The 26,410-nt window shown below is 41.8% G+C and overlaps 1 protein-coding gene across 2 annotated transcripts in view; it reads right to left on the bottom strand.

The window, feature by feature from the left end:
* Positions 1-2,173: 2,173 nt before the first annotated feature.
* ELAVL1 (ELAV like RNA binding protein 1) overlaps positions 2,174-26,410 on the bottom strand; it is a 46,095-nt gene continuing 21,858 nt past the window's right edge. Inside the window, exons 3-7 of one of the 2 annotated variants that reach the window (XM_015651769.1) lie at positions 20,484-20,587; positions 19,553-19,706; positions 16,277-16,502; positions 10,117-10,230; positions 2,174-9,058 (exon numbers count right to left, since the gene is read on the bottom strand). In XM_015651769.1, coding sequence (XP_015507255.1) covers positions 8,734-9,058; positions 10,117-10,230; positions 16,277-16,502; positions 19,553-19,706; positions 20,484-20,587 — 923 coding nt within the window. In that variant the 3' untranslated portion in view covers positions 2,174-8,733. The remainder of the gene's footprint in view (positions 9,059-10,116; positions 10,231-16,276; positions 16,503-19,552; positions 19,707-20,483; positions 20,588-26,410) is intronic. The other variant, XM_015651768.2, reaches the window with a different exon arrangement.

Here is a 26,410-nt window from a genome sequence, read left to right on the forward strand (position 1 = left end):
ATTTGGTTGAAATTAGTTTTGTTACAATGAAATATTATTTGCTAGTAAGATGCTAGTTCAAGTTCTGACAAACTAAGAATCAGAGTCCCATTTTGCTCATCACTGTTTCTATACATAAACACTTCCAAAAAAACCCACAAAAAAGAAAGTGTGTCACAGTGCAAAGAGCAAAGCATTGTGATTTATTTGCCTTCATTCAGCTGCACAGATAACACACATGTGTAAAACCACTCCCAAATGTAGCACTTCCCCTTCCTGCTGTCAGTACAGGATGGAAGGAGAGGACAGTTTAGGACAAAGAAAGGCAATTTCAAAAATCAGGACTCTAAAGAAGAGGAGGTATTTGGGGAACAGGCAGCGCCCCTCTGACACTGAGCTACTTCCAAACTGGGGAAGCACAAGGGGAATGAAGGGAGGGGGATGGCAGCCAGGCCTTCCTTAAATAGCTGCTCACTGCCACTGCTGGGACAGAATCCGGAGCAAGTGCACTGTTAGCATGACCCAGGACATTTTTTACAGTCATATTCTTTCCATTTTTTTTTAAGGATAGGAAATACAGACATCTTTCTCTGACATATCAGTTTAACACCTTTTTGCTGCCCTCCCTCTTTCACTGTTCTGGAAATGAAGGGGATAAAATTTGGAATCAGGATATCACAACAGCAGAGCAAGGAGGGGGAATAGTCAAAAGCCAGGGAGTCTGTCAGGAATTCTGCAAAAACCAGAGTCCCTGTCTAGGCATTAATGGATCTACACTCAGTTTTTTTGTTTGCTTTTCAAAAAAGACCCATTTTTGAGGGGCTAGAACTTCACTTGGCTATGTCTGTTATTAAGCTTTTTGGAACTGAATTTTTTTTTCCCCCCTCATGATTTTTCATAGAAGAAAACATGGAAAATACAATAGAGGTCAAATGAACATAAGGAAAGTGAACCATGTGGGATAAACTGTGGAGGGAGCAAGAATGGAGGTGTTCCAGCTCATGCAAAGGAAAACCTAAGTAAGGTCTAAATCCTGATGAAGCATTCCTGAATACCTCAGATGCTGCACATTCAACAATCCATTGATATAATGGTAGGAACAGAAATTCTCACTTCTGCTCTTTACCAATTTAGGTCAATGAGTAACTCCATATGGTGAACAGTGCTGAACTGAGAAATTTCCATTGCAGAAAAAATTACTGGAAATCTAAAAACTCCTGAGTTGGAAGAGATCCTGAAGTGAGGCAGCATTTCCATACTTTCCATGACATCATACATGAAACACTATATCTCTCACTTTACATCACTTTTCACAGTAAGCCTTTGAGAGAAAAACAACAGGCAACATCTCAAAGGTACAACAATTAGCCCAGCTCTCAGAGGGATTATTTCTGTGACTGAAGGCCAGGAGGCACCTGCCAAAATGCAGGACAGATTTGAGTTTACCAAAACCAAAACCAAAGGTGTGTTGGTGAAGAAAGGACTAAGACTGGAACACAGTCTGTGCTGAGCCAGCAGGATTATATGTGCTCCTTCAACCAAAAGGTTTCAGAAGCATTTCTGAAAATCAGCCCTTACAGAACCTCCCCCAGGGTTTCACCTGGGAGTGTTGGTCCTGCCCCAGCCTCATCCAAGGAACCAGGGAGCCTGACCTGCACTGATGGTCTGGTCCCTTCTCATGGAATCACAGTTGTCAGGCTGGAAAAGCCCTCTAAGGCAATCAAGTCCAACCATCAACCTGGCAACACCACAATGTTCACCACTAGCCCATGACCCCCCTCTGTGCCACAGCCACCTTCTTTGAACACTTCTGCAACCATCACTGCTTGGCAACCCTGGTGCAATTTGCAGAAAATCTTCATCCAATCTAAACCTCCAATGGGCCAACTTAAGGCAATTTCCCCAGGAGCTCCCTGAAGTAGCTGAGTAACAGTATAGCTGGACTTTGGGTTTGGTTTAATCATTGAGAAAAATGTAACATAAAGACAACAACATTTTTCCTGAAAAATAAAAAGGAAACTAAGCCCCTTCTTTTAATTCCATCTTTCTAACAAGGCCACAACTTTAGTGGAGGAACCTTGATTGGCCCATTCCTGAACACAGTTCAGATTCTTCTGAAAATATGTCAAATTCCAAACTGCACAATAATAATCCAATTCCTGCAGGGAAAAAAAGACAAAATATGAACAATTAAGTAAAAGCCTAATTCTATTTGAAGTACATCACCCTTCACCAGGGCTCAAGTAAAAGCATCCCGAGTATGTTCCAAACAAGTGCTCAACAAAACCAGCCATGAACATGTGGCAAAGTACAAAACTCCTTTGCACTATTAACATAGATAATGTCATTTAAGTCTTAACACCAGTGTAAAATATCTATGAGTTGTTTCATTTAATTTTGAAAATTCATATAGAAAACAATGTTCATAACTCCATCCACAGGATTCTACAAAGCTACTGCTTCATCAACAAATCTTTGAACTGTTTCAATATGAAAATTCCATTTTTTCAAACTGCTCAAAAATCATTGCAGAGAATTTCCAAGCACTTGAATTGAAGCACAACCAAAGTATGAACTTGGTACATTTTTGCAGTTATTTCTAAGATAAGTTAATTTACATAAATCATCTCAAAATAACACAATGGGATTCAACTTCATTTTAGACATTTGGAAAGCAGTGTCATACTTTATTTAAAGTAAACCCATGTAAAAACAAAGTTTAAATGAAAATGGTACCTGAAAAATAAATTATTTGATATAAAACAAATCAATAACTTAAAAACACACTAAATATACAAAATGTGTAACCATATACTGTACAGTATGGAAAGCAATTGATAAAACCTTCTGTCCCACAAACAGATTAATTTATAAACAAAAGATTACATAAGTTAAAGGAAATCAATAAAAATACTAGAAGCACAGTATTAATTCAAATTACTCATCAAATCAAGGTTTATCCCAATTTATGTTTCAAATGTCTCAAGTTATTTTCTTCTCAATGACCAAGTGAAAAAGTTCAGCCATACCACTAAAAACTTGCCCAAAAATGTTTAGAAATAAGGAACAACAGTAGGAGAATATTGAGATTCTAAAATATGAACACAGAATCAATTTTCCAAGGTTTCAGGTGGCAGTTCTACCATTACTGTTTTCCTGTCATTAGCAACGAAAGAGAATTTCAGTGCTGAAAATTCCACTCAACAGAAAAATATCTTTGTTGCTGTTTGATTGAGTGTGATCTAGAAGGAATCGCCAGAGTTCAACATCAAACCCACTCATGGGGTGGTGTGTCAGGCTCTAGAGATCATAAAGACTTTGACTGGTTTTAAATCAGGCAGGATGAGAAAGCAGCACTTTGAGTTTGGTTTTGTTTGACTACATGAGACTACTACAAACAGCAACCACTGAAATGATGCCATACCTGATCAACCTACGAGTGACGCTTAGAAATTAACGGTGATTTTCAATCCACTGGTGGCCATGGAGGTACCGCCTCTTCCAAGTGAGGGGGAGGGAAAGAGACCCTTTTTATCAACTCCACATTTTTAACATTAGTAAGGAGAAACTCAGTAATAATAAAAATAATAATCAGAAAACAACCACTGGCCTCTTGAGCTCTGGATTTATCCAATCTACTGTGCTGAGCAGCCAATCTTGAGAAGTGCAGAGCTACGTTAGAGGAACTTGCCAAAGGCACAAAAAGACTCTCCTGCTTCCAAATAGAGATTAAATTACCTCAGGTGACAAATACAGCTCTTGGAAAATAAAAACAAAATGAAAAAAAGCCAAAACACAAGTGCAGCTCCACTCAGGGAGCTCAAGGGGTTGGTGTTTCCTTATGGTGAATTTGGTCCCTTCCCTCTAAAGCTATTTGTAGATGCCTAAATGTAGAAATGTAACAATAAGGTGCTTCATTGACAGAGTTATAAAGGACACATTTCTTCATTATGGAAATAAAAAATACAGGGATCTTCTGACAGAAGCAGCATCCAGACAAACTGCTCTGTACTTATGTGACTGAAGCAGGTTACCAGCAGCTCACAAAAGCCATCTGTTAAAAACCTGCCACAAACTCTAACCTTCTGCAGGGCAGAGCTACCAGAGGAGCTACTGTGAATAAACAGTTTATTTTATCATATGATCTGTATATTGTGTTAGAAAAGTAAACATGGGGACATTCTCTAAGTGTTTTTTTTTAGAGCAGACATGTAATGATAAACTATCCAAAAAGGAACTTGAGTTATTGCTGTTTAAAATGCACTGAAAAAAAAAAAAAATCTCTCCTGAAATATTTGAAGAATTTCTACTTTATTGACCTTACCCAGAACATTAAAGCAACATAAGAATTGTAACAAATGTTGAAGGACCTTAATAACTATTCATTTTCCAAACTCAGCCTTAAAATAATGGATCACCTTTACAGTTAGTTCATAATTTTCTTTTGACTGCTGGATATTCTTTCTATAAATGATACCAGGACTTTTTTTAAAACCTTTTTTAAAAAGATTTTTAACTGCTTTGTATAAATAACATTACTACAACATTCAATCCCCCTACAAAAATAGGTGTCCTCTCCATGCAAACACCCTTTGGTCATTTGGACAAGGGCAAATGACCACACATTGACCAACCAGTGTTCACTGCAGTGACAATTTATCCTGCTCCAGTGACTCATGTCTGGATTTTCAGTGTTTTTCATGCTCACATGATCCAGATGTACAAAAACCATATCCAAGCAAAGGGAAGGAAAAGCTGTGTGGCCACACACACCACTGTGGCAATGGTGACTTCTCCCCTCACCCTAAGAGCGGGGTCCTCAAGCCTTTCCCAGCCCCAAAGCCAGAACAGATGCAGGGACTGGCACAGGAGGGCTCAGGAGGCAACAGTAACTGCACTGGCCAGTCTCTGACAGGAGGGTGGAGCAGCCCAAGTAAACCAAACTTTATGATAATGCAGCTTGAAAAATAAAAATAAAACAAATCCAACACTTCAGTGCACAGATACCATCTTACAGGGAATGACTGAGAACTGAACACTGCTCTGATTTTGCTCATGTCTGGATTTCTGGTGTTGCCATCCCCTCACCTGAAGGATCTGCATGTGCCTTTGCCAGCTCATTCCAAGCACATACAGCAACATCTGAGATTCCTCTTCCATACTTATGTGGGATTTCCCTATCTGCTAATGGTTAACAGGAGGTTTACAGATGATGAGGCTTATGGCCAGTGTTCTTCTGCATGTCCATTCATGTGGACATCTGAGAAGTAAATGCAATAACTCCCCTCAGCACCTATACATGAAACCCTGTGACAGCAGCATGGATAACTGTGTTTTCAGCACCAATTACACCTGCTCCTTCAGAAGCTACACCTGGGGATTCCCAAGAGACTCTTAACCTAGTCTAAAGGACCCCAAAACACTCCCTTCTCAGCTGTTCCTGTAGCACACCTCCAGTACAGACCAAAAAATCCAGGTCTCCAAAATCTGATCATCACACCTAATCCAGCAATGAGGACTTTCCAGAACTCTCTACCTCAGTGAGACCACTGTATCTCATCAACAATGAGACCTCTGCTTTGAGACAGCCCTTTGGTTCCACAGAGATCCTGTAAGCACTGACTGACAGAAGCATCACCTGGCAGAAACACCTGGATTCCATCAAACTGATGGATGAAACAGCAGAGCACTCTTTGAGAATTAGAGGCCAAAACCTCTCTTGAAACAGGTCTGTTCAAGTGAGAGCTTCAAAGCAGAGTGTGAGGAGGAAACCAGTTGCTCCTACCTTTTGGGTAGAAAAATTCCTGGCAAATGTCTTGTTAGAATTTAGTTTCCACCCCTGAAGCTGCCTTTTGGTCTTTACTAGGAGGATGCACAAGCTGCTGTTTAGGATCAAAAGCATCAAAAATACATACACAATTTTTTCTGGACTTCAGCTATTTACACCAAGGTTTTATTGACTGTTAGAATAGCACAGATCATACACTACTTCTGGTATCAGCTCTGGCTCTTAGCAGGAGTTTTTCCTCTTTTCCTGACTTGAGCAGCAGTGCTTTGCTCATACCAACTGCCTGAAAATTATTATCACAGCAACTATCAAAGAAAGATAGAATCAGACCTTTGCTAAAAGAGACTGTTGTAGCGGTACAAAACCATATCCTGCATTTCCTTCTTATTTGGCAAAGAATTAGAGAAATAGGGAAGCAGTGGAAAAAGCAAGGAAGAGTGATGCCAGAAAGCATCCAAGAGAAGGGGTTTTATTCAGAAGTGGCAGCAGAGCAATGTGCAGCTGCCATGGCCAGTGTGCTTGGAACCAGTACTGATACAGACTTGTGTTTAGGGGTCACTCACTGGAGGTCTGAACCCACAGGTAAATATTGTGACAAACAGAGATTCCCATTTAGTTTAGTAGCAAATTTATCTTAAATGGAATAAAGCAAGAGAGAATGACTGGAACTGGGAATGACTACAGCCCACTCCTGTGGAACAGGACAGTGCAGGGTTCAACGGTGATGGGTAAGAGAAATTCTCTGTACTACACAGCTTTAACTTGGGAGAACCCCCAGAATGCTTCCCAAGCTCTCCTTGTATGCAGAAAAGAAATAATCATTGACTTGATAAATGGATGGTGACGAATTGGTGGAAGGAAAACTCTGACAGCCAAGAACAGCTTTGAGGGGTGGGAGTGGGCTGGCTGCTGTGTCACAGTCACTGTTTCACCAAGCACCGAGTTTCTCAAGAGATGGGGAGGGCCTGGCAGGAGAGGCAAGGTTGGATGTTTTAACAGGAAAAATCCCACCTGCATTTACTGCACATAAGCTCAAACTCAGCAGGAGGCTGCTCACTGGGCCAAGGCCTACGTGTAGGGTTTAGATATGCCCTGGGCAGGTCAAGGAACATCAGATCAGGTCCCCCTACAGATCTTCCCTGGAGCTGGGCAGCAGCTCAGCTGCATGTGGAGGGTGAGGGAGCCATTGGGCTGTGCAGATCCCATGGCAAGGGGATGACAAGGAGAGGACAAACGGTGGCAAGCACAAGGCAGGGTCAACTGGGGATGGAGGGAGATGAGCAGGCAGCATGGACTGGTCTCTGGAGTTTGGAAATGAACTCTGGGGCTCGTAGAGATTCAGGCAAAACAAAGACACACTGCATTAAACTGCCACAGACCTCGTTTCCACACCTGGTCTAACCTACATATACACCAGAGCCAAGTCTCTAGTTGTGCACAGCAGCTCACACACCTGTACAGGCAGGGCCAACCATCCCAGTCTCCTACCCAAGCACACCTGAGGGTTACATCAGTCTGTGACACATCATTTCTATGTGATGGATTTATTGTGGTGCTTGTTCCAAAAACTCTTTTTCTTTTACTCATCTGTCAAAGCAGTAAATTAAAATTCTCTTAAAGAAGAGCTACAGTTCCTTAAAACAACACTCTGAAAGCTGGACACTTTGTGCAATACTTAGCAAAAAAAACAACAGAAAATAAAAAACAAAACAAAATTTGAGCAAAACAAAATCAAATTTAATGTTCTTAAATGCAAAAGTAAAAACAAACAAAAAACACAAAAAAGCAAAAGAAAATTAACAGAAACAGAACAACTCAGAGTTTCAAGGCAGTCTGCAGAAAACCTGGGGGATTAATCTTTAAATCTACAAATCAAAGGGGTTTTTTGGTTAATATCTAACTTGCAAGTTGTAAGTACTTTTCTGCTGAGTGTTCAATAAGTAAAGCTAGTTGTCAAAACAAAATCCTATTAAAATAGAAAAACTAGCACTCATTAGAAGGGATGCGAGAAATACAATGCTCAAATGTTTATAACTGTTTTTTCTTTACAAAATAGAACTGCCAAAGGAATTCCAACTACAATGATCTTGGAAAATGAGTAAGTATCTTGCTGCATTATAATGTACCAGTAAGTAGTGCACCATGCATTAAATATTTGGACAGAAGAGATTCAGTCTGATAAAGTAGCAACATATATTCACACTCGCTTTTTTTGAGTTTCATTTTGACTCTGAAATCTTCCCGGAGTTTCTTTGAAACTCTTTGGTCCATTCCTCTCAAAGTGGGCTTTAAAGGTCACATTTCTAAAACCTGTGAATTGGACAGCTTGGCCACTGCTCAGTGTGCAACTTACCTCCTCAATGGTGTTAAAGTTAGGCTGGCATGCTACTACTTACAAGACCTTGACTTTAAAAAGCTTGATCCTCAACTAGACAGAGAGTAATGAATATTAATTGATCAAACAAGTCACTGTCAACTAAAACATTAGTATTTCTCAACTTTTCTTCCATACTACTGAAACTGGGGGGGAACAAAAGGACAGGGGGATGGGTAGGAAGAACAACATAAAACCAAAGAAAATCAATGAATTCAGCCTGATATTTTTCAAAAAATTCCAGTTTTTGCAGACAACATTCAATGAAACAAATGTTAGTCTCATAAGTGAAAGCATGCTTCAATTTTACCACCATCCAGAGGGTCTAGTTAATGCAATCTACTTAAGATTTCAGGGGATTTTTAACATGTTTTAAATGAAATAACTTAAAGGAACTTAAAATTGGTCTAACATTGTGGGATTTCAAACATTTGAACATGTCAGTTGCATCCCAGAATATAAAACCTTTTCACTTCTCATTTAGACTAAGACAAACACTTGTGAAAATTGGCGCAAAATGAGTTTTACACTAACAAAAATGTTTCAACTTCTGTCACTCCATTATCTATTCCATACAAAAAGCACGAGCAAGTTATTTGTGGGACTTGTTGGTTTTGAAGGAAACCTGTAAGATTTTGTCCCCCAGGCGGTAGCCATTAAGACTTGCTATGGCCATTGCAGCTTCTTCATAGTTTGTCATGGTCACAAAACCAAAACCTTTGCACTTGTTGGTGTTGAAATCTCGAATAACTTTCACATTGGTAACCGCACCAAAGGGGCCAAACATCTGCCAGAGGATTCCCTCATCAGCATCTTGACCAAGGTTGTAGATGAAGATACACCAGCCAGAAGATGCGTTTCCTGGAACATTTACACCAGAAAGCCCACTCATGTGATCTACACCCATAGGAGAGAACCTAGCAAATAAAAAGCACAATATTTCATGTAAAAGTTCAATTCAATTAAGCAAAGTAACTTGAATGGGAAGCAACTGAGAATGAATATTTTATACATGGCACATCAAAACCGCCACATAAATGTTTCCCCATTCAAATTGACAATCAAATTGACAGCTGCCAGGAAAAAAAAGGTAAGTATTCCAACTGCTTTATCAACAGGGAACTATCCTTAGAAATAAACAAGGAACAGGCAAGGCAAAATTACATTATCACCTTCCCAGGGTACTTGTATGGATCTCTGAACTCAGCCAGGCTGCTCAGAGTGTCCAGGGCATTGCTGCAGAACTGCTCGAGTTGGGGGCACAGGCAGCACCTTCCCAGAGGCCCCAGACATCTCCCACTTATTTCACAGGAGGAGATTTTTTTTCACCCCATGCTCTTTTTCTTGCTTCAAAAAGAATATGTTGGGAAACTCTTAAGTCAAAGAGTTTCTTTGGGTTTGCTGGGGCAGGGATGAGTGTGCTGTGTTCTTAGGAGTAGAGATTGTATGTCTTAATTTCTTCTTTTGTAAAACATAACAAAACCTACTCCCTTTCCACCCAAAGGCAGCAGGTACAGGCAAACACTCCCAACATGAGCAGGCTCAGTGCAGTTTTATTATTCCAGTGTGTACTGATTGTTTTATTAATTTTTCCAGGAAAACTTAAGATCTGACTTTACTGAACTGGATTTTTAAAATCACCTACACACTCTTCCTGAATCCTGCCTCCTTCACAATACCTCGGCAGGATTCATGCATAACAAAATGCAAAAATCTTCTCCTGTTTATGTCTTGCTTTGTATTAATTTATTTTCTCTATAACCCACATTTCTAATTCCCCTTTATTCTATTTCTGGTGTACACTCCAGAAAATCAAAGCTTCTCAATATTTTAGTGCAATGTTAGGGCTGCACAGCTAAGCACTCAAAGGCCAGAAAATGTGAAAGTTAAGGTCAAAAACTCACTTTACCCTTGTACTTATTTATTATTTAAAAATATGAGGTCATGTGATCATAGAAATATAATGATACTATACCAGGGGTTCCCAAATTGAGGTGTACCACTGGTGATTTGCAAACCCCTTAAAAGCGGTACACGAGCTGCTCTCTGCCAAGAGCAGGGCGGTGGCAGATCCTGATTCTCTGCTGACCTGGAGGAAACAGGGAAGGGATGTCTGGGCAGTGAATGCTGCAGTAAGTGCCAAATGCTTCCCCTCTGACTCTTGCACTGCATCAAGGAGCTGCTGCTGCCTTTTCCGAGGAGGGAGGGCTGGAGGAAGTGTACAGGGAGGGAGGGGAGCAGAGGGGTGGCAGTGCACGCACACACGCACACACACTCTGCACTCACACACAAGAACCAGTCAGTGCCCATCTCCCCCAGGCTCTCTGGTGCTCAGAGCTCACTGCCTTGGACACCTGAGCTCCTGGACTCTCCTGTACCCAGAACAAGTGTCACTCCATCCCTCCCTCACTGCTGCTCTGCAGCCCAGGGGCTCCCGGAGCACAGTGGGGCACTCCTGAGCTGCACCGACTCACTAACAGCCAGCCCCACGAAAATCCAAGTTTGGAAAGCCTTGTTCTATAGCCAAACTGAAAAAGCAGTTAAAAGTACCACAAGGTGAATGAAACATACCAATCCATGTGATCTGATGATGAGGTGACACATCTGCTATTTCTTTTGGCTTTGTACAAAAACATTCCTGCGCTTGCATGCTTGATACACTTACTTGTTCTGACAGACACCTCCAGTTCTGTAGCTTCTTTCCAAGTGAGTAATGGTCTGGTAGGATGAATTTATCTTAATATCTGTCAAGTTTTCATCTCAACAGATCACCAGTCCCAAGTCCCTGCTTAAACCACTGAGCTCAGAATTGCCTGACGTTGGTTCCAGCAGTCATTATAGCTCTGCCCCTGCCTGCTTCAAAGGCTCTGCCCATGAGCCCAGGTAACACCACATCAAGGACTGCAATCAGTTGAAGAAGAGCAACTGGTGTTAAATGCAAGAAAACAACAAATCTAAATGCTTGTTACAGACAAAATAATTTAAAATAGCAAGTACCCCTGCTCTTTGGATATATTTATCTTCAAACAGATTGTCCTCTCTTCCTGCTTTGACTCACAAAAATGTTACAGGTTTATTAAAAACCCAAACCAAAGAAAACAGGGAAAAAAAAAACCAACAAAAAAACAACAAACCTAAAAGAATAGGAAAAAAAACCAAACCAACAAACCCTGTAGGAAATACTATTCAGCCAATCTGATGCATCTCTGTTCCCACTCTGCACAAGAGGGACCCCAGATCTCTGTCAGTTCAGGGTAACAGCCTGCATGAGCAGGACCTGGAGCAGCTGACACAGATCTCTGTCCTGCCAGGACAGATTTTTGTGGCCACGCCAATTTAAGATGACCTTTAGGAAGTTATACTTATTAAGGATATTTAAAAGAACGTCCTACTAGGGCAAACACTAAGGCAAACAGAGATACAGGATGTTTCAGAGGAAGTGGTTTTAAAATTCCTTTAATATTGTAATTTGAACAATCTCAGCACACTTACAACTAGTGTCCTCATTTCTGTTATAATTATTTTTATACTGTCTCCTCCAAACTGCTTTTTCAACCCTCCTGAAGATATTGTAGTCAGTGTTATTTGTGGATGGTTCTTTCAAGCCATGCTAACCTAATACTTCCAACATCTTGGGGCATTAAATATCAACAACAGTGTATTTTCAATCATGACTCTTCTTCACTTTATAAGCTTCTCACTTCTATTAATGACCTTTTGCTCCCTCTGCCATTAGACAGACAGACTGCTTCGTTTTTACAGATCTTGGGATGAGTTTAACCCATGGGAGGATGCAATCTCAGAAATGACACTCCTAAATGAAAGCAATTTATCCTTAGGTCTATAGAAGTCCTATAAATACTTTTCATAGAATCACAGAAACTCCTGAGCTGGAAGGGACCCACAAGGATCAAGTGCAGCCCCTGGCCCTGCCCAGACCCCCCAACAAGCCCACCCTGAGCATCCCTGAGAGCGCTGTCCAAACGCTCCTGGAGCTCTGGCAGCCTTGGGGCCGGGCCCATTCCCTGGGGAGCCTGGGCAGTGCCAGCAGCCTCGGGGGGAAGAGCTGAGATCCAACCTAAACCTCCCCTAACAAAGCTTTGTGCTGGTTTTGCTGAACTCTTTTCCCTGCATTCTAAGGACAATTACATACTGTACTGTGACACAGGTGGGATGCCAATAAGCAGGAACACTAGTTTTAATACCTGCTTGTGTTGTCATTGCCCTTGAGCTTGGCAGTTTTTATTTTTTAATAATTCCACAAAGAGCAGGAGCTCAGGTACACTGATGATGTCCTTCTGACAAGCAACTTTTTCTGCTGTCTCAGTTACAGACAGAAATTATCTGCTGTGGTCAACACAAATCTTGTTGAGAACTGCGTGACACAAGCTCTAAGCCTGAAATAAATCAGGGTGTTGGATCAAACAACCACATAAGAAGAACAGAAGCAATTGTGGTTTCACTCCTGTATTCCTCCAGAACTGGTGAAATAGTACTTTGGATGAAATGGTTTCTAGTCAATACATACAGCTTGCATCCAAATTACAAATTGGTCAAAAAACTAAAAATTTTAACAATTTCACTGGAGTGAAACCAAGCAGATGTACAGGAGCTGTCTGAGCAACCATATCACTGACAGGGTTAAACAGTCTTCTTGCACTTCCCCTTGGATCAAAGAACTGTCAGAAATGGCTCCCTCCCCTTCAGGGCAGAACTCAGGGGCTGATACCAGTAGTTATGCCCATTACAGGAACTGGGAACTGGCTCCAACCCTGAACAAGTCAGAAAGCTAAATCAGCTGAACTGGCAATAACTGATATTTGAAAGAATGTTGTTCTACTATAAAGCTCTAGTGAGCTGCAAAAGCACAGGACTTCCAGGGGCCCTAGGCAGTCTCCTCATGCTTCAGGAGCTAAACCCTCCATTTCATCACAGTTCAGCACCTGGAGATCTCCTATTCTCTTTAAGGAAACAAATCTTACACTGTAAAGAAACCCCTGCCCCAGATGTTTTATCTGTCCTCCATGATCCCATCCTGTGGCATCATTCCCTCTGGATGGAAGAAGACCCTCTGGGGGCCTTTGAATTAGCCCAGGAATCCAGTGGGACACAGCACTAAGATTGATGTGAGCCACAAACACCACAGGAACTCAAAAGGATTAAAAGAACATTATACAAAGGGTTGGAGAAATATCTGTAGGAAATTAATAATTACGAATTAGATACTAAAGATTTAATCCTGGATTTTACAGGGATTATGATGAAACAAGATGAAATGCAATCAAAATATCAGGATAAGTATTCAACCTCTGTGGAGCAGAGATCACAACTTTAATTTATACAGACTGCAGGCTCTGTGGAATCTGATTATCCAGTCATCATGTCTTGTTCACTACCAAAACAAAAAAACTCAGCCCAAACCCAGGTTCCTGAGCTTATCTACAGCATGAGTTAATCACAACTCCTTCACTTCAGCATCCTTCAAGGAAGACAAACTCACAAGAAAAACTTGCAGCTAACTCTAAAGATGGGAAGAAAAATAGAAAGGGTTGTGAGACAGACTAGATGATGTTGGAGGTCTTCTCCAACCTTAATCATTCCATGACTCCATGGTGCATGCAGACATACATGTACAGACGTGTCTGCACGAGTGATTGAGGGAAGGAAGCTTTGTAGAAAGTGTTGGAGTTCTCAAAAGTCTGTGACCAGGCAGAGATGAAGAGCTTGTGCCTGCAAGTCAACTACAGCATCTTCCTGAAAGCACAGCCTGACCCACAACTGCTCTATTCCTACCTTTGCCAGGCTGTGGAACCTCAAAATCTTCAGCTCTTTCCCCACCAGCAGGTCTGTCACAGCAGCCAGCCAAAGTAGGCTGACAAACGAGCACTGGGCACAGACATCCAGCAGGACAAGCTCCCATGGCAGCAGGAATGGAACAGAGACAGAACATTTTCTTCATCTCAATCCCCACTGTGACATCTCAAGCCTACAGAAACACTGGGTGTGGCTGCCCCATCCGTGGAAGGCCAGGTTGCACAGGGCTTGGAGCACCCTGGGACAGTGGAAGGTGTCCCTTCCCATGGCAGGAGTGGGAAGAGATGAGCTTTAAGGTCCCTTCCAACCCAGTCTGTGATTCTATGAAATGCACACAATTGACATTAATGCTGCTCTAAATGGTGCAACAATAGAATAATGAACAAACTGGTTATTAGAATTTAGTTTCACCAGCAATTCTTGACATAAATACATTAATAATTTTTATTGTTCCTGAGTGATTATTACAGGACTGAATTAAAGGTATTTGGTCTCTTAATGATGGATGGGAATATTATTTGCACTGCTTATTCTGATGCATTTTGATCATGGCATAAATTTTAGGGGGAAGGACAATGATGAAAATGTCCAATTAAGAATGTTAAGAATGAAAAATATTTTATAAGGATCAGGACACAGTGAAGCCCTGGCTGAGACAAAGGGCAGATGTGTTAATTTTTAAAATAATTCACCTAAACACAAGCAATGCAGAATTTCATTCCTCAGCATGGCTCAGACAGTGTGCTGTGGAGATCTGGGTGACTGCCAAGAGCTGCCTGAGCTAAACTTCCCTAGACTATAGCTGAAGAGAACTGGAGAACAACTGAGGCTGGCAGGGACCTCTGGAAATCCTCTAAGAAACCCCCCTGCTTGAAGTGAGGCACCTGCTCCAGCAAGTTGCTCAGGCTCATCCTGTCACTAAAACTCACCAAAACCACTCCAATAAAACTCCTTAACACCAATATAGTGCTCAGAAGGGCATTATTCATTACAGGCCTGGTTGCACAGGGGATAACTCCACCTTGCATGCACATGATCTTCTACAAGCATGCTGCTTATACACAGTCATCACCTGTATGTTTTGCTCATTACCATAAAACTCTCCCTAATTTCCCAGGTTCAGTCCTTGTTTTGGCTGTGGCTGCATTTCTAAGCCAGATGTCTTCCCCTTATCTTCCAACCATCCTTACTGAGAAAGCAGATCCTGCATACCCCATTTCCAGCTGAAACTACACTGGCACAGTAGAAATTAGATTAATCCTTTTGGTATCAATTCCAGCCAGGTTTCAGCATCTCAAAAGACAGAAAATTCACTGTCTCCTTGGGCAAACTGTTCAACCACTCTCAGAATAAAACCACAGCTGACTACAAAAGTATGAATTTTCTCTGGAGACCCATTACACAGAGCTGTGCTCAAAATGCTGAGCACTGCAGACAGGAGACAGCAACACTGGAAAAGCAGCACAACTAAAAGGTGGCTGAGATTTTAGTTCAATTTTACTGAGCTCATTGGATCCTTCACAGGAGAAAAATACAACAAACAAAAAAAAGGAGTAAACTCTCAACAGGGAACCACTACCCTCAGAAACATATATCATCTCAAAGCCTGTTGCTTCTTTGCAAAAAACTGCATTTTCCAGAGTCCCCTCCAACCATCAGCTTCCTCCATGAATACCCAAGACATTTCCAATTCAAACAATTCATATTCAAAGCAACAAAAGCAATTTTCTATGGCAAAGCAAACGTCTTCCATAGCCCTGGAAGCAGACAGGATGCTGCAACTACTCAATAATCTCATCAGTAAATCTGAGAGGCCTCAAGGGAAAGCAGAACCCTGCACAGGTTGCAATGCAGGCAGGAATCCCACAGAACCTTCTCGTCAGAGATAAGGTTTTCCTCTCTTGATGTAACACTTCCCTGCTGGAACCAACCATTCAGAGCTTTAATTAAGTTGCCAAATTCTATCTGTGCTCAGATATATAGACCACAGAATGGGGATCTGTTGAGACAGGCACCTACCAACAGGCACCTGGAACCTGCTGCTGCTGGCCCCTCACTGTAACCCAGTAGTGGAAACAGACACCAGAGTGCAGGTACCTTTACATACTAACTTCAATATAAATTTTACAAGTGAGATTTTTCTTTAATCATATTTTAATGCAACAGTTTCTTTACATAACACTGAGGACACATAGTGCACTATGTATTCATTCACACATGCTGCAATGAAGGTACCACTGCCGAGCTGCTGGGGCACAGCTCCCCAGACAGACACAGGAACAGGAGCACAGCCTTAAATGCATTTATTCTTCCTAACCTACCTGAATCTCTGCGCCTGGTGATGCACTGGCCCTCCAAACCGTCTAGCTGGTGAATGACACAGCTGCGACAACAGTGCCACATTTTTGTTCTGGTTAGGGTTGGCTGCAAACTTCACTGTAATGGGCTCGGAGGAACCTGGGGGTTTGTGACCATTGAAATTTGTAATTGCCTCTTCTGCTTCTGACCTTTTGTCAAACCGGATAAATGCGACCCCTCTGGACAAACCTTGTAACCAAACCAATAAAAAAAACAAAAATAAAAAAAAATTGAAGTTCAGGATAAACTCAAAATAACTTTGAAAACAAAACCCAAAAAATTCAGTATTTCTTTTGGTCACAGCTTTCAAGTTCTCTATATTTATATTTCTTCAGCAGCTAGAGAATAAAGCACAAAATTAAGAAACCAAAGACAAATTAACATACTCGTTTCAGCTATAACAACCACAGTGACTATACACTTAAAATAATATGTGGTAGAATTCCATGATACTCATCACCAACTTACATTTACATTCACAAAAAACTCCTCAACATTTTACATTAAGTCAAAAAACCAATTAATTCCAGTTAAAAACAAACCCAAACCTCTTAGTTTATTATTTTGATTATGTTATCACTAAAAACCATCTGCCAACACAGAATTGATAGATTTTTGCAAATGTTTTCATTTTTCCATGCTAGAAACACACTCAGGTTCAGAGATGAGGGAACAAATGTCTGACTGTAATAAAGGACTCTCACATTTTTTAATGGAGAGATCACAATTTCACCTGCACCACATACATTATTTCCAGCTGGCATGTAGATTATTTTATTCATTAAAATCAATGAAGAATTACCTCTTGGTAGCTGTACTGAACCAGTATCACAGCTATTAAAAATTTGCATATTTTTTTCCTAGTCCCAGCCCCTGGATGCTGTGATCCATCTGACTGAGGTATGTTATGCCTTGGTGAGCTCTCCTCCCCTTGCTTCTCATCTCTGACTTGACCTCAGGCTGAAAATATGGTTTATCACAGTGAAGCTAAAAGGGCACATTTTGTTTAATTGCCATTCCAAAGCAAGTATGGTGGCCAGACTAAATGTAGGACTTCATTAGCTCTGTTTCAGAAAGGGTTGTATCAGACACTTTCATGTTTTCTTTACATCCACCCAGGACCATCTTCAAAGCCAGATACAGAAGTTAAGCTTTTCATAAATCACACGGTTGTTGAGGATCATTTTCTCTGTTCCACAGAACAAAATGCAACATGTCAAAACCTGGGCCTGAAACAAGCAAGGTGTGTTTACATTTTGGTAAATAACAACAAATGGGCTGACCAGAGTGGAGCTGTCAGCACATAATGCTCGGGTACCACTGAGATCAGCCTCTCGTGCCAGCAGGAAGGGTATGTCCCACCCTAGGAAGGCCCAACTCAGCAAGGCCTATACTAGAGCTCAGCTTACTGTGACTCCCTTTTTCGTGATGCTCATCCTAGTGCTTTTCAAAGCATTCATTCCAAACACAAATATTGTAGAAAGTGTATTTTTAAACAGAATAATTTTCAAAAGCTGGAGTACCACCTCTGTGAGAAGGTACAGCTAAGTACAAATTAAAGCACGTCTTTAGAGGCAGTAGATGAAGATATGAAAGGTAGGCTTAAAGCCAAGGCACAGCTACATTCCTGGTGGGATGGGAAGCCCAAGCTCTGCAGGCATACTGTGAGATGTAACAGAAGCCACTCTTCAGTCAATGCATTATTAGGCTATTGGAAAGCGGACGGTGTGTTCTGAGCTGAATTATACAGCATCAGGCCTCAGCACACCCATGAAAACTGTATTATTCTTGTGGAGGTTTTATTTATATGACTTCTGTCACCTCATTTTACAGCTCTGTCAAATCCAGATGCTCTCCAGACCCCATGGACTGCCAGAGAGGGATGACTAGTTTGGACACTTACATTACTAAGTTCACTGTGCTCCACAAGTCTTTTTCTTGCTTCTCATTACAGCTGCATCCTAGATGATCAGCTCTAGAGACAGGACTATGCAGGTATCAGAGCTGGGCAAAACAAGTAATTTTCTTCCAGAAAGACAGGATGGAATTTTCCTTACCAAACATGGAGTGTCTTCCATGTCAGTCCCCAGATCTCACCAAGTCACCTCAGGTTTCTCTGATGCACAGCTTTGTTTGCAGCACGATCTGACCAAACCCCTGCAAGTGGTGCCTGCACCAGGAGCTGGCTCTGATGGGGGCACAGCCCTGCAGACCTCAGCCTGCACTCAGACTGAGCTCACCAGGAGCTGCTGGTGGCCCACTCTGAACTAGAGCAGGAAAGCTGCTTCTAGGCTGATGTGTATGAATGTACACCCCAGTTATAAATGTTAAATGTGGAATTGCTGGAATTAGATTGTCTTCTATTCCAGTACAGCAGATGCATAATCAATCAAAAAGTGTATTTGTAAAAGCTCTCTCCACATTAATACATGACATATGGACTACCAGTAAAACCACAGAACACCTGGGTGACAGGATAAGCCAGTTACTTATGTTGTCTGAAATAATGGGGTAAGAAATTAAAACTCTGAAAACACACTGTACCACAGAGTCAGAATTAACATCATAAAGAAAACCTTAACTTTGGTCTCCTCTGAGCCAAGTGCCTAACTAGATAACTTCTCCCCTTTCTCTTTTTTAGTACACAAAATACCTTTAGAACTTTCAAGGCAGTACTAAGTGCATGAAATTCATTCCTTTGCTTAGCAGTAACCACAGAGGCCTGTAAGACATCTCAAATGGTTTAAAATACAAGAAAATTGAGTGAGTTCCAGGCTGGTACAAAAGACAAAATACATTTTTGTTTTGCTTTAAATCTGTAACTATGGCTTGGAATTGACCTGTGGGTAAGAGCTGCATGTGTGTAAATTCAAGGTAAGGTCAGCACTCCAGGTTACACATGTAGCCCAGAAACACAGTGCATTGCAGCACCAGCAAGTGTCAATGCAAGAAAGTAGATTTGGCAAATTAGTAGCTGATAAAAATGACAATAATCTTATTTTAATATGGTCTGAGGTTTGGGCTGTAAGCTCACAAAAAGACAGCACGGGTCATTCTGCGTTTAAAAAAAATCACTGAACATGGATATCCCATTAAAATTCTATCACTGGTTGGCACTAGATGCCATGACTAGTTGGTGGAAGTCTAATTTACTTAAGTTTAGGTACTGCCAGTCTCAGAAAAACACCAAACACATGCCATACACTCCAGTTTTCCACAGCCAAGGCCCCAGAACTCACCTGTGGTTTGATCCACAAGCACACGTGAGTTGATGATGCGCCCAAAGCGGGAAAACATATCTTCTACATCCTTCTGTGTCATTGACCGGGGCAGGCCACTGATATATAAATTAGCATCCTTGATAACTTCAGAACTTGGGCGGGCATAGGAAACCTTTAAAAGAAATAAAAATACATGTTTGGGGTATTAACAGGGAAGATCAATTTATTGTCATGAGCCAACTTAATTAACTCCCCCATTACCAACACATGCATTTTTATTGGAGTTCAAAAAAATGGAACCAGGAGACAATAAGGGAAAATCAACCAAACACCAGGAAAAAGGGAATGTCCCTACATAACTCCATTCATTTTGGGTTTATCCAAGAAATAACTAAATAAGCATTGCTGTAAGGAGACGGCAGAAGACCAATACCAACAATCCTGGCAAACACTTTTGCCACGTCAAGATTCTCAAGTTCTGACTCAGCCACTGGACCTGCCACAGCTCACATCAGGAACTTGTCCTGCCAGTGTATTTTCCAAAGCTTCATAAAAAGATGGCATGAGTAGAGTGCAGTTTTCTGTCAGAGTTTCTGATACTGGAGAAAGCTGCATAGATCATCTAGGCAGGAGTGAATCATACACACAGAACACGGGCTGTTGTTTTGGATAAGGAAAGAAGTGCATGTGTATTAACAAGATTTACAATAAATATTATGAAGTATCCAAGATGTGCATGAGTTAAAAAGCCTGGCAACCATCTATAATGGTCCCTCTCTTGCTGTACAAATGGTGGGAATATAAAGAAAGGGAATCTTCAAATTCTAAGCTGTTTCAAAACACTTCACTGCTCTCCTCCCAGACTCATGCTTGCTGCAGCACACAGACTCTACCATCAGACTGAAGTTTATTACAATGCTGTTTTCACAGAAGACTGAAGAGCTCCTACCTTGATAGTTTTTGACTGAAGTCTGAGGCCATTCAGTGTGTTTATTGCTCTTTCAGCATCTTTTGCAGTTACGTAGTTCACAAAGCCGTAGCCTAAGCTGTGTCCTAAACAGAAGAACATTTTTTGAAATTAATCCTAACAAAAGAACATTATCATTATTAAAATGAAAGGAAATGCAAACAAGAAGTGAACTCAACATACACAATCCACACAGCAAATATTTCAGTAAGTCAATGGTTTCCCAAGGCTGGCACACATCATGAGTAACTCAGAGGTCATTTACTTCCACTCTGGACATCCCCCTGCATTCCTAGACAGAGGGTGTTGGACAGAGCACCCATCAACAGCAAGAAACTTAGAACTAAAACACCAACTCTGAACAGTCTTGCAAACTCCATAGGTGTGGGAGTGTGGATGCTAAATGCAGCAAGCAGGGAGCACAGTGTCTGTGGAAAAGCAAGTCACATAACTTTGTCAGACTAGCCTGAGAAATCATAAAGAGGAATCAAAATAATCCTTCGAGATAGAAGACAGCCAGGCAGGTGTTGTGAGTTTCTTGTTTTCCTGAAAGAGAAGGTCAAGGGGTGGTGTACCCGACTGACTGATGATGGTGATGTCTTAGTTTACTGACCAATAAGGGTTTTACCTTTCCAGACCTTCGTGTACTTGTCTATGAAAGAAGATCTGGGGTAATAAACCTTGCTCTGCTGTTCAACCCACAAGAGAGTCTGTGTCATTACTACCTCACCATTCCCAATACAGTGTGATGTGGGAGAAAGGCAATCACTTAACCAAGTTCATCAGTACAAAGTCTTGTAGATAGAGAGCAGAAAGTCAGAAAACATCAACAGATGAACTGTCAAGTATGAAATGAAGAGTCTTGTGATTTCTTTGGCTATTCCAACCCCCAACCCTAAGGACAAGAGGGGAAAAAGAAGTTTCCAATCCTTCATAAATACAGCAAACAAGCAGCCATAGTGAAGACTGAAAAATTTTCTTTAAGGTAGATAATTCATGTACACTTTATTTAAGTTTACTCTTAATTCTTACAGGAAGAATTTGATATTAATAATAAAAATCCTTAAAATATTTAAGGAAAAGGATATATATCTAGACACTTGTTCTGTTTCTATCTGCAATCTCTGCAATTGCTACTATCCATTACAACATTACATACTAAGATCATTTTGGGTTGTAATTTCCCAACAATTATAGGCTCTTGTCAATGTAGGTCTAAAAATAACTAAAATAGTTTCAAGACTATTTTCAGAGCAATAAAACAACTGCAATTCAACCCAAGACACACATTTTTCAGCTAACTTCTCGTCTCTGTCAGATCTATGAGACTGTAAGCATGCACAGGAAAATGTGCTGTTTTCCTCTAACAATATACTACTTTTAAGTTATTAAGTTCTATTGTTAGGCTTAAGGACACTAGAAGACAAAGCAAATTGTAATGGTAAAGGATTCTGTGGTGAAATTGCCCTTTTTTAATCACACTGCTTGGCTCTGCAATGGTATTGGCTGACAAAAGTTTCCTTATGCTTTCCAGACATTTCAGAACACCAAATACAGACACAGGTGTCAAATGATGATATCCTGGCACAAATGTCAGAGGAAATGAAGAAAAGGGCTGCAAGAGAATTTCACATTAACTTCAGATACTGAAAAAAAGGATGCCCAGTCTGCTGAGACATGGAGATTGCAAGCATAAAATCCACAAGGGAATGGAAGGAAAGCCCAAAATAACCCTCAGTGTTTTCATGCCAACAAATGCAGAACTGCACCAGCTCCTGGCACAGCGTCTGCCTTTGACTGCCTGCTTGTGAAACCTAATCCAGCAGTAACTCAGCTGAACCCAGACAATGTCAGAGCCTGTTGTCTAATACACCCTTTGTATAAACACCCACAGGTAATTCCTGCTGTCTGCTAAAACTCTCAGAGAATCCAGATCCCCTGTGTTCAAGTCTCGCACAGAAACAACACCCTGTTCCCTAAGAGACGTGGAGTTAAAGCAGCTCCAGTCAGCCTCTCATGACACGAGACATATCACACAACTAACAGCAAACCTCTGTGCCAGCCAAGTAGGATTTAATTCCATCCACTGGAGACCTACAGATAACATCTGCAAAATCCTCATCAATGTTTCTAACACATACCCAGCATGACTTTTGTGATTTCTTTATAGTATTTTTTTTTATTAGTCAAAGATGGTCAGTCAGATCAAATGTGGTTGGTTCACACCCACTTACCAAGACTATTTACCTCTTTAAGAAATGAGTAATTGAACAATTAGAAAAATGTTGAACACCTGGACCCTACCTTATTTCTCCAGACTAAGAAAACCAAAGTAAGTTTAAGAGGGAAAAAATACAAGGTGGACAATTGGCAATAACTTTTCCAAGGATGGGAAGGATCCAACATCCCTCACAGGTCCAGCCTGCTCCGAAGGCTCAGAGCAACAACTGTTTTCAGTCTGTCCCAAAAGTCACATAAACATGAATACTCCAGCAAACTACCAAACAGAACCAGGTCCTACTAAAACTTATGGAAATTGGCCCTTAAAGACCAGGGAAATATACTCCAAACAAGACTAATCCCTCCAAGTGTGACCCAGAGTGACACCTGGCAGTCAGGACTGTCACTACCCGGATGGATGCTGCACTGGGGAGGACTGGGGGACTACTCTCCTGCCAGGTGAAGAAGAGCAGGATTCCATTCACATAAATTTATTATGCTGTCTTCAGTACACTGAGTATCCTTTCCTTATAACAAGTTCCCAGAGAACATAGCAGGCATAGCATTGTAGATCATGGAACGGTTTGGGTTTGGTAGCACCTTAGAGACAATTTCATTCAACGCCGTGCCCAAGACAGAGACACCTTCCACTATTTCAGGCTGCTCCAAGCCCCATACAAACGGCCTTGGGCACTGCCAGGGATCCAGGAGCAGCCACAGCTGTGCCAGGGCCTCCCCACCCTCCCAGCCAACACATTCCTTCCCAATATCCCATCTAATCTTGCCCTCTGGCACTGGGAAGCCATCTCCCTTGTTCTGGCACTCCAGGCCTTGTCCCCAGTCCCTCTCCAGCTCTCCTGGAGCCCCTTTAGGCCCTGCCAGGGGCTCTGAGCTCTCCCTGGAGCCTTCTCTTCTCCAGGTGAGCACCCCCAGCTCTCCCAGCCTGGCTCCAGAGCAGAGGGGCTCCAGCCTTCAGATCATCTCCATGGCCTTCCCTGGAGTCATTCCAGCAGGTCCATGTCTTTCTTGTGCTGGGGTCTCCAGGGCTGGAGACAGTTCTGCAGATGGGGTCTCACCAGAGTGCAGCAGAGGGACAGAATTCCCCTCTCCCCTGCTGCCCACACTACTTTGTTTCTTCCCAAAGCATCACATAGGTTATGTATTTAGGCACCATTTGAGATCAATGACAAGGAACTTTAAGTCAATTAAATACAGTTGCAGCACTCATGGACACCCAGGAGCAAAAGGCACCAGGTGAGTGGGGTCCAGTCCCTGGAATCAGAAAGTGTGCCCTAACACACATGCAAGCCCACAACAGAAGCAGTTCTGATTTTTGTACCAGGTACTCTGACTGAAAGCACATTCAACAGCATCCAGCCAACACTCTCCTTTTACAGTGGGACAGAGGTGTACATATTGTGTGTCCACTTGTTCCTGTACAAGTTCTCTCCTGGATCTTTCACACATTTCCCCATTCCAAGTGTCTGTCCCCGAAGTACCCCCCCACAGTGACTGTGTCTGCACTTACCACCTTTAAACTACAGTAGTATAACATGACTGTATAGTGCTCAAGTGCTAGAAAAACCCAACCCATGCAAAACTGATGGCATTTATTAACTTAACTTGCTCTAAAATACGCAATAGCATCAGTCTCAGACATCTCCTCCCACTCAGTGCCCAGCATTCATCTCTACCCGGGCTGGGCCAACACAGAACAATCCTGTCACTGCAGGAGACATTTTCCACCTCAAGATGCCTGCACAGGAATGGTCTTTGCTTTAGAATTTTACTCCAAAACAGTACAATCTACCTATCTGCTAGGGATGCCACGAAATATATAAGGAATTGGCATTTACACAGCATTATGACTGCTGTCAAGTGTTTACCCCAGGCAAGGAGAGAAGTTTTTTTGCTTTCTCCTGACGTTCCCAGCCTGCTATAGAAACCTGCAGTGCAAAGAAAATTGGTGCTGTAACACTTTTCAAAACGTTTTAGTGGACAGAAATTAAAAAATATTTTTAAAAGCTTGCATATACATATATAAAAATTAACTCAAGAGACAAAGCTAAAAAAGAGCAACAAATAGGTCCTTATCTGGACGAATAATTAACCAAGTAACTACAAAACCTAGTTTTAAGCAAAATACTACAGTCCTTCAACAGAAAGAATCGAGTTTTGTTTCAATAATAAAAGGCCCTTTCAGGAGAGAGGTTTTCTTTCCGTGCATCACTTGGGTTTCTGTCCATGTCCCTGCTTCCTTTTCCAGCTCCCAAGACACACTGCTTCAGTCACCAGCTCCTTCCTTATTCCCAGCCCACTGCTGACAATTCTAGCTTCACTGAGGAGTCTGATACACACCAGTGCATTTCACTGACAGCAGCTAACTCAGATCCTCCCCATCCTGTCCTCCATAAGAAACCCCAAAATCAAACCTGGCTCCTGTTATGTCAGTGCACTTCAGCATGATGGCAACTTAGTTTAGAACTTGTTTTCTGAACTGGGAATCAGTTTTTGGAGGATGTGAGCTGGGTTTGAATTTTTTGTTTGGCTTTACAAACTGTGCTATGAGTGATAACTAGAGAGCCTAAATATGTGTGAATGCATTGACATGTACCAAGTCAAATAGCAGGCATCAGCAGAATTCAAAGCAGTGGCTACAGTTTCTGAGGATAAGAACACATTGAAGTGCTCAGATGTGCTTTGTGTGGGCTTCCTCAGCAGTTACACTGTTGTATAACCAGGGCTACAGAATCACATTAGCCCAGAAAATAACACAACCATCCTGCATCAAACTTCCCGAAAAGTTTTATGACAATGCAGAAGTGCAGCAAGGTAGGACTGGCAGAGCAGGTGATCCAAAGAGTGCACCCTAACTGCTGAGTGAGTCACAGCACACACACAGCATCCTGCTTCCTAACAGCCAGGAAAACACACAGATGTGTGAGCAGAGCAGCCTGGCTGAGCCATGGCAGAGCTCCAAGGGAAACAGAGAGCACAGGAGACAGAAGAAGTGACAGCTACAAAAGCAGGAATTTGGAAACACTGTCCCCTGTGTCTGAGGAATGGCAGAGCTCAAATGCAGTTCTTGAAAACAATGGAATGAAACTAAAGAATAATATCAAGGGTAACAAGAAAATGTTCCATTGTTGTCCCAGCAGCACAAGGCTGGAAGAATGGCAGCAGATTTAACGTGTGATCTGAGCAGAGGGGCACAGGATGCTTTCTGAGCCTCACTTCATCAGCAGAGTCTTAACAGGAACTCTGCACTTTGGAAAGAGCTCCCAGAGAAAGGCCAGTGGATGAACACTGAGCCAGGGACTGACTGGTTGAGTGAAGTGCCCCCAGACAAACCCATGGTGGGGATGAAATAGGCTCTCTGTAATGGTGATGAGGCATCAGGTTCATGTCCCTGCCAAAACTGTTTCATCTTTGAATGATTAGGAAATTGCAAGGAAGGTAAACACCACATCCATCCTCAAAAGGACACAAAAACACACACACACACCCCTCACACACACTCTAGCTGTATGCCTGGAACTAGCAGATTTTGCAGGGTCTCTACTGGAACCTGAAGTTTACCTCATTATCCATGTTGTAGAGGAGGTGATGGGAATGTGCTCTCACCAAGACTGGAGATATCACCAGGTTGGGAGGAACCTGTCAAATACTGAAGGGTCAGGCTGCTACAG

This window comes from Parus major, chromosome 28, assembly GCF_001522545.3.
Source record: "Parus major isolate Abel chromosome 28, Parus_major1.1, whole genome shotgun sequence".
Taxonomy (NCBI): Eukaryota; Metazoa; Chordata; class Aves; order Passeriformes; family Paridae; genus Parus; species Parus major.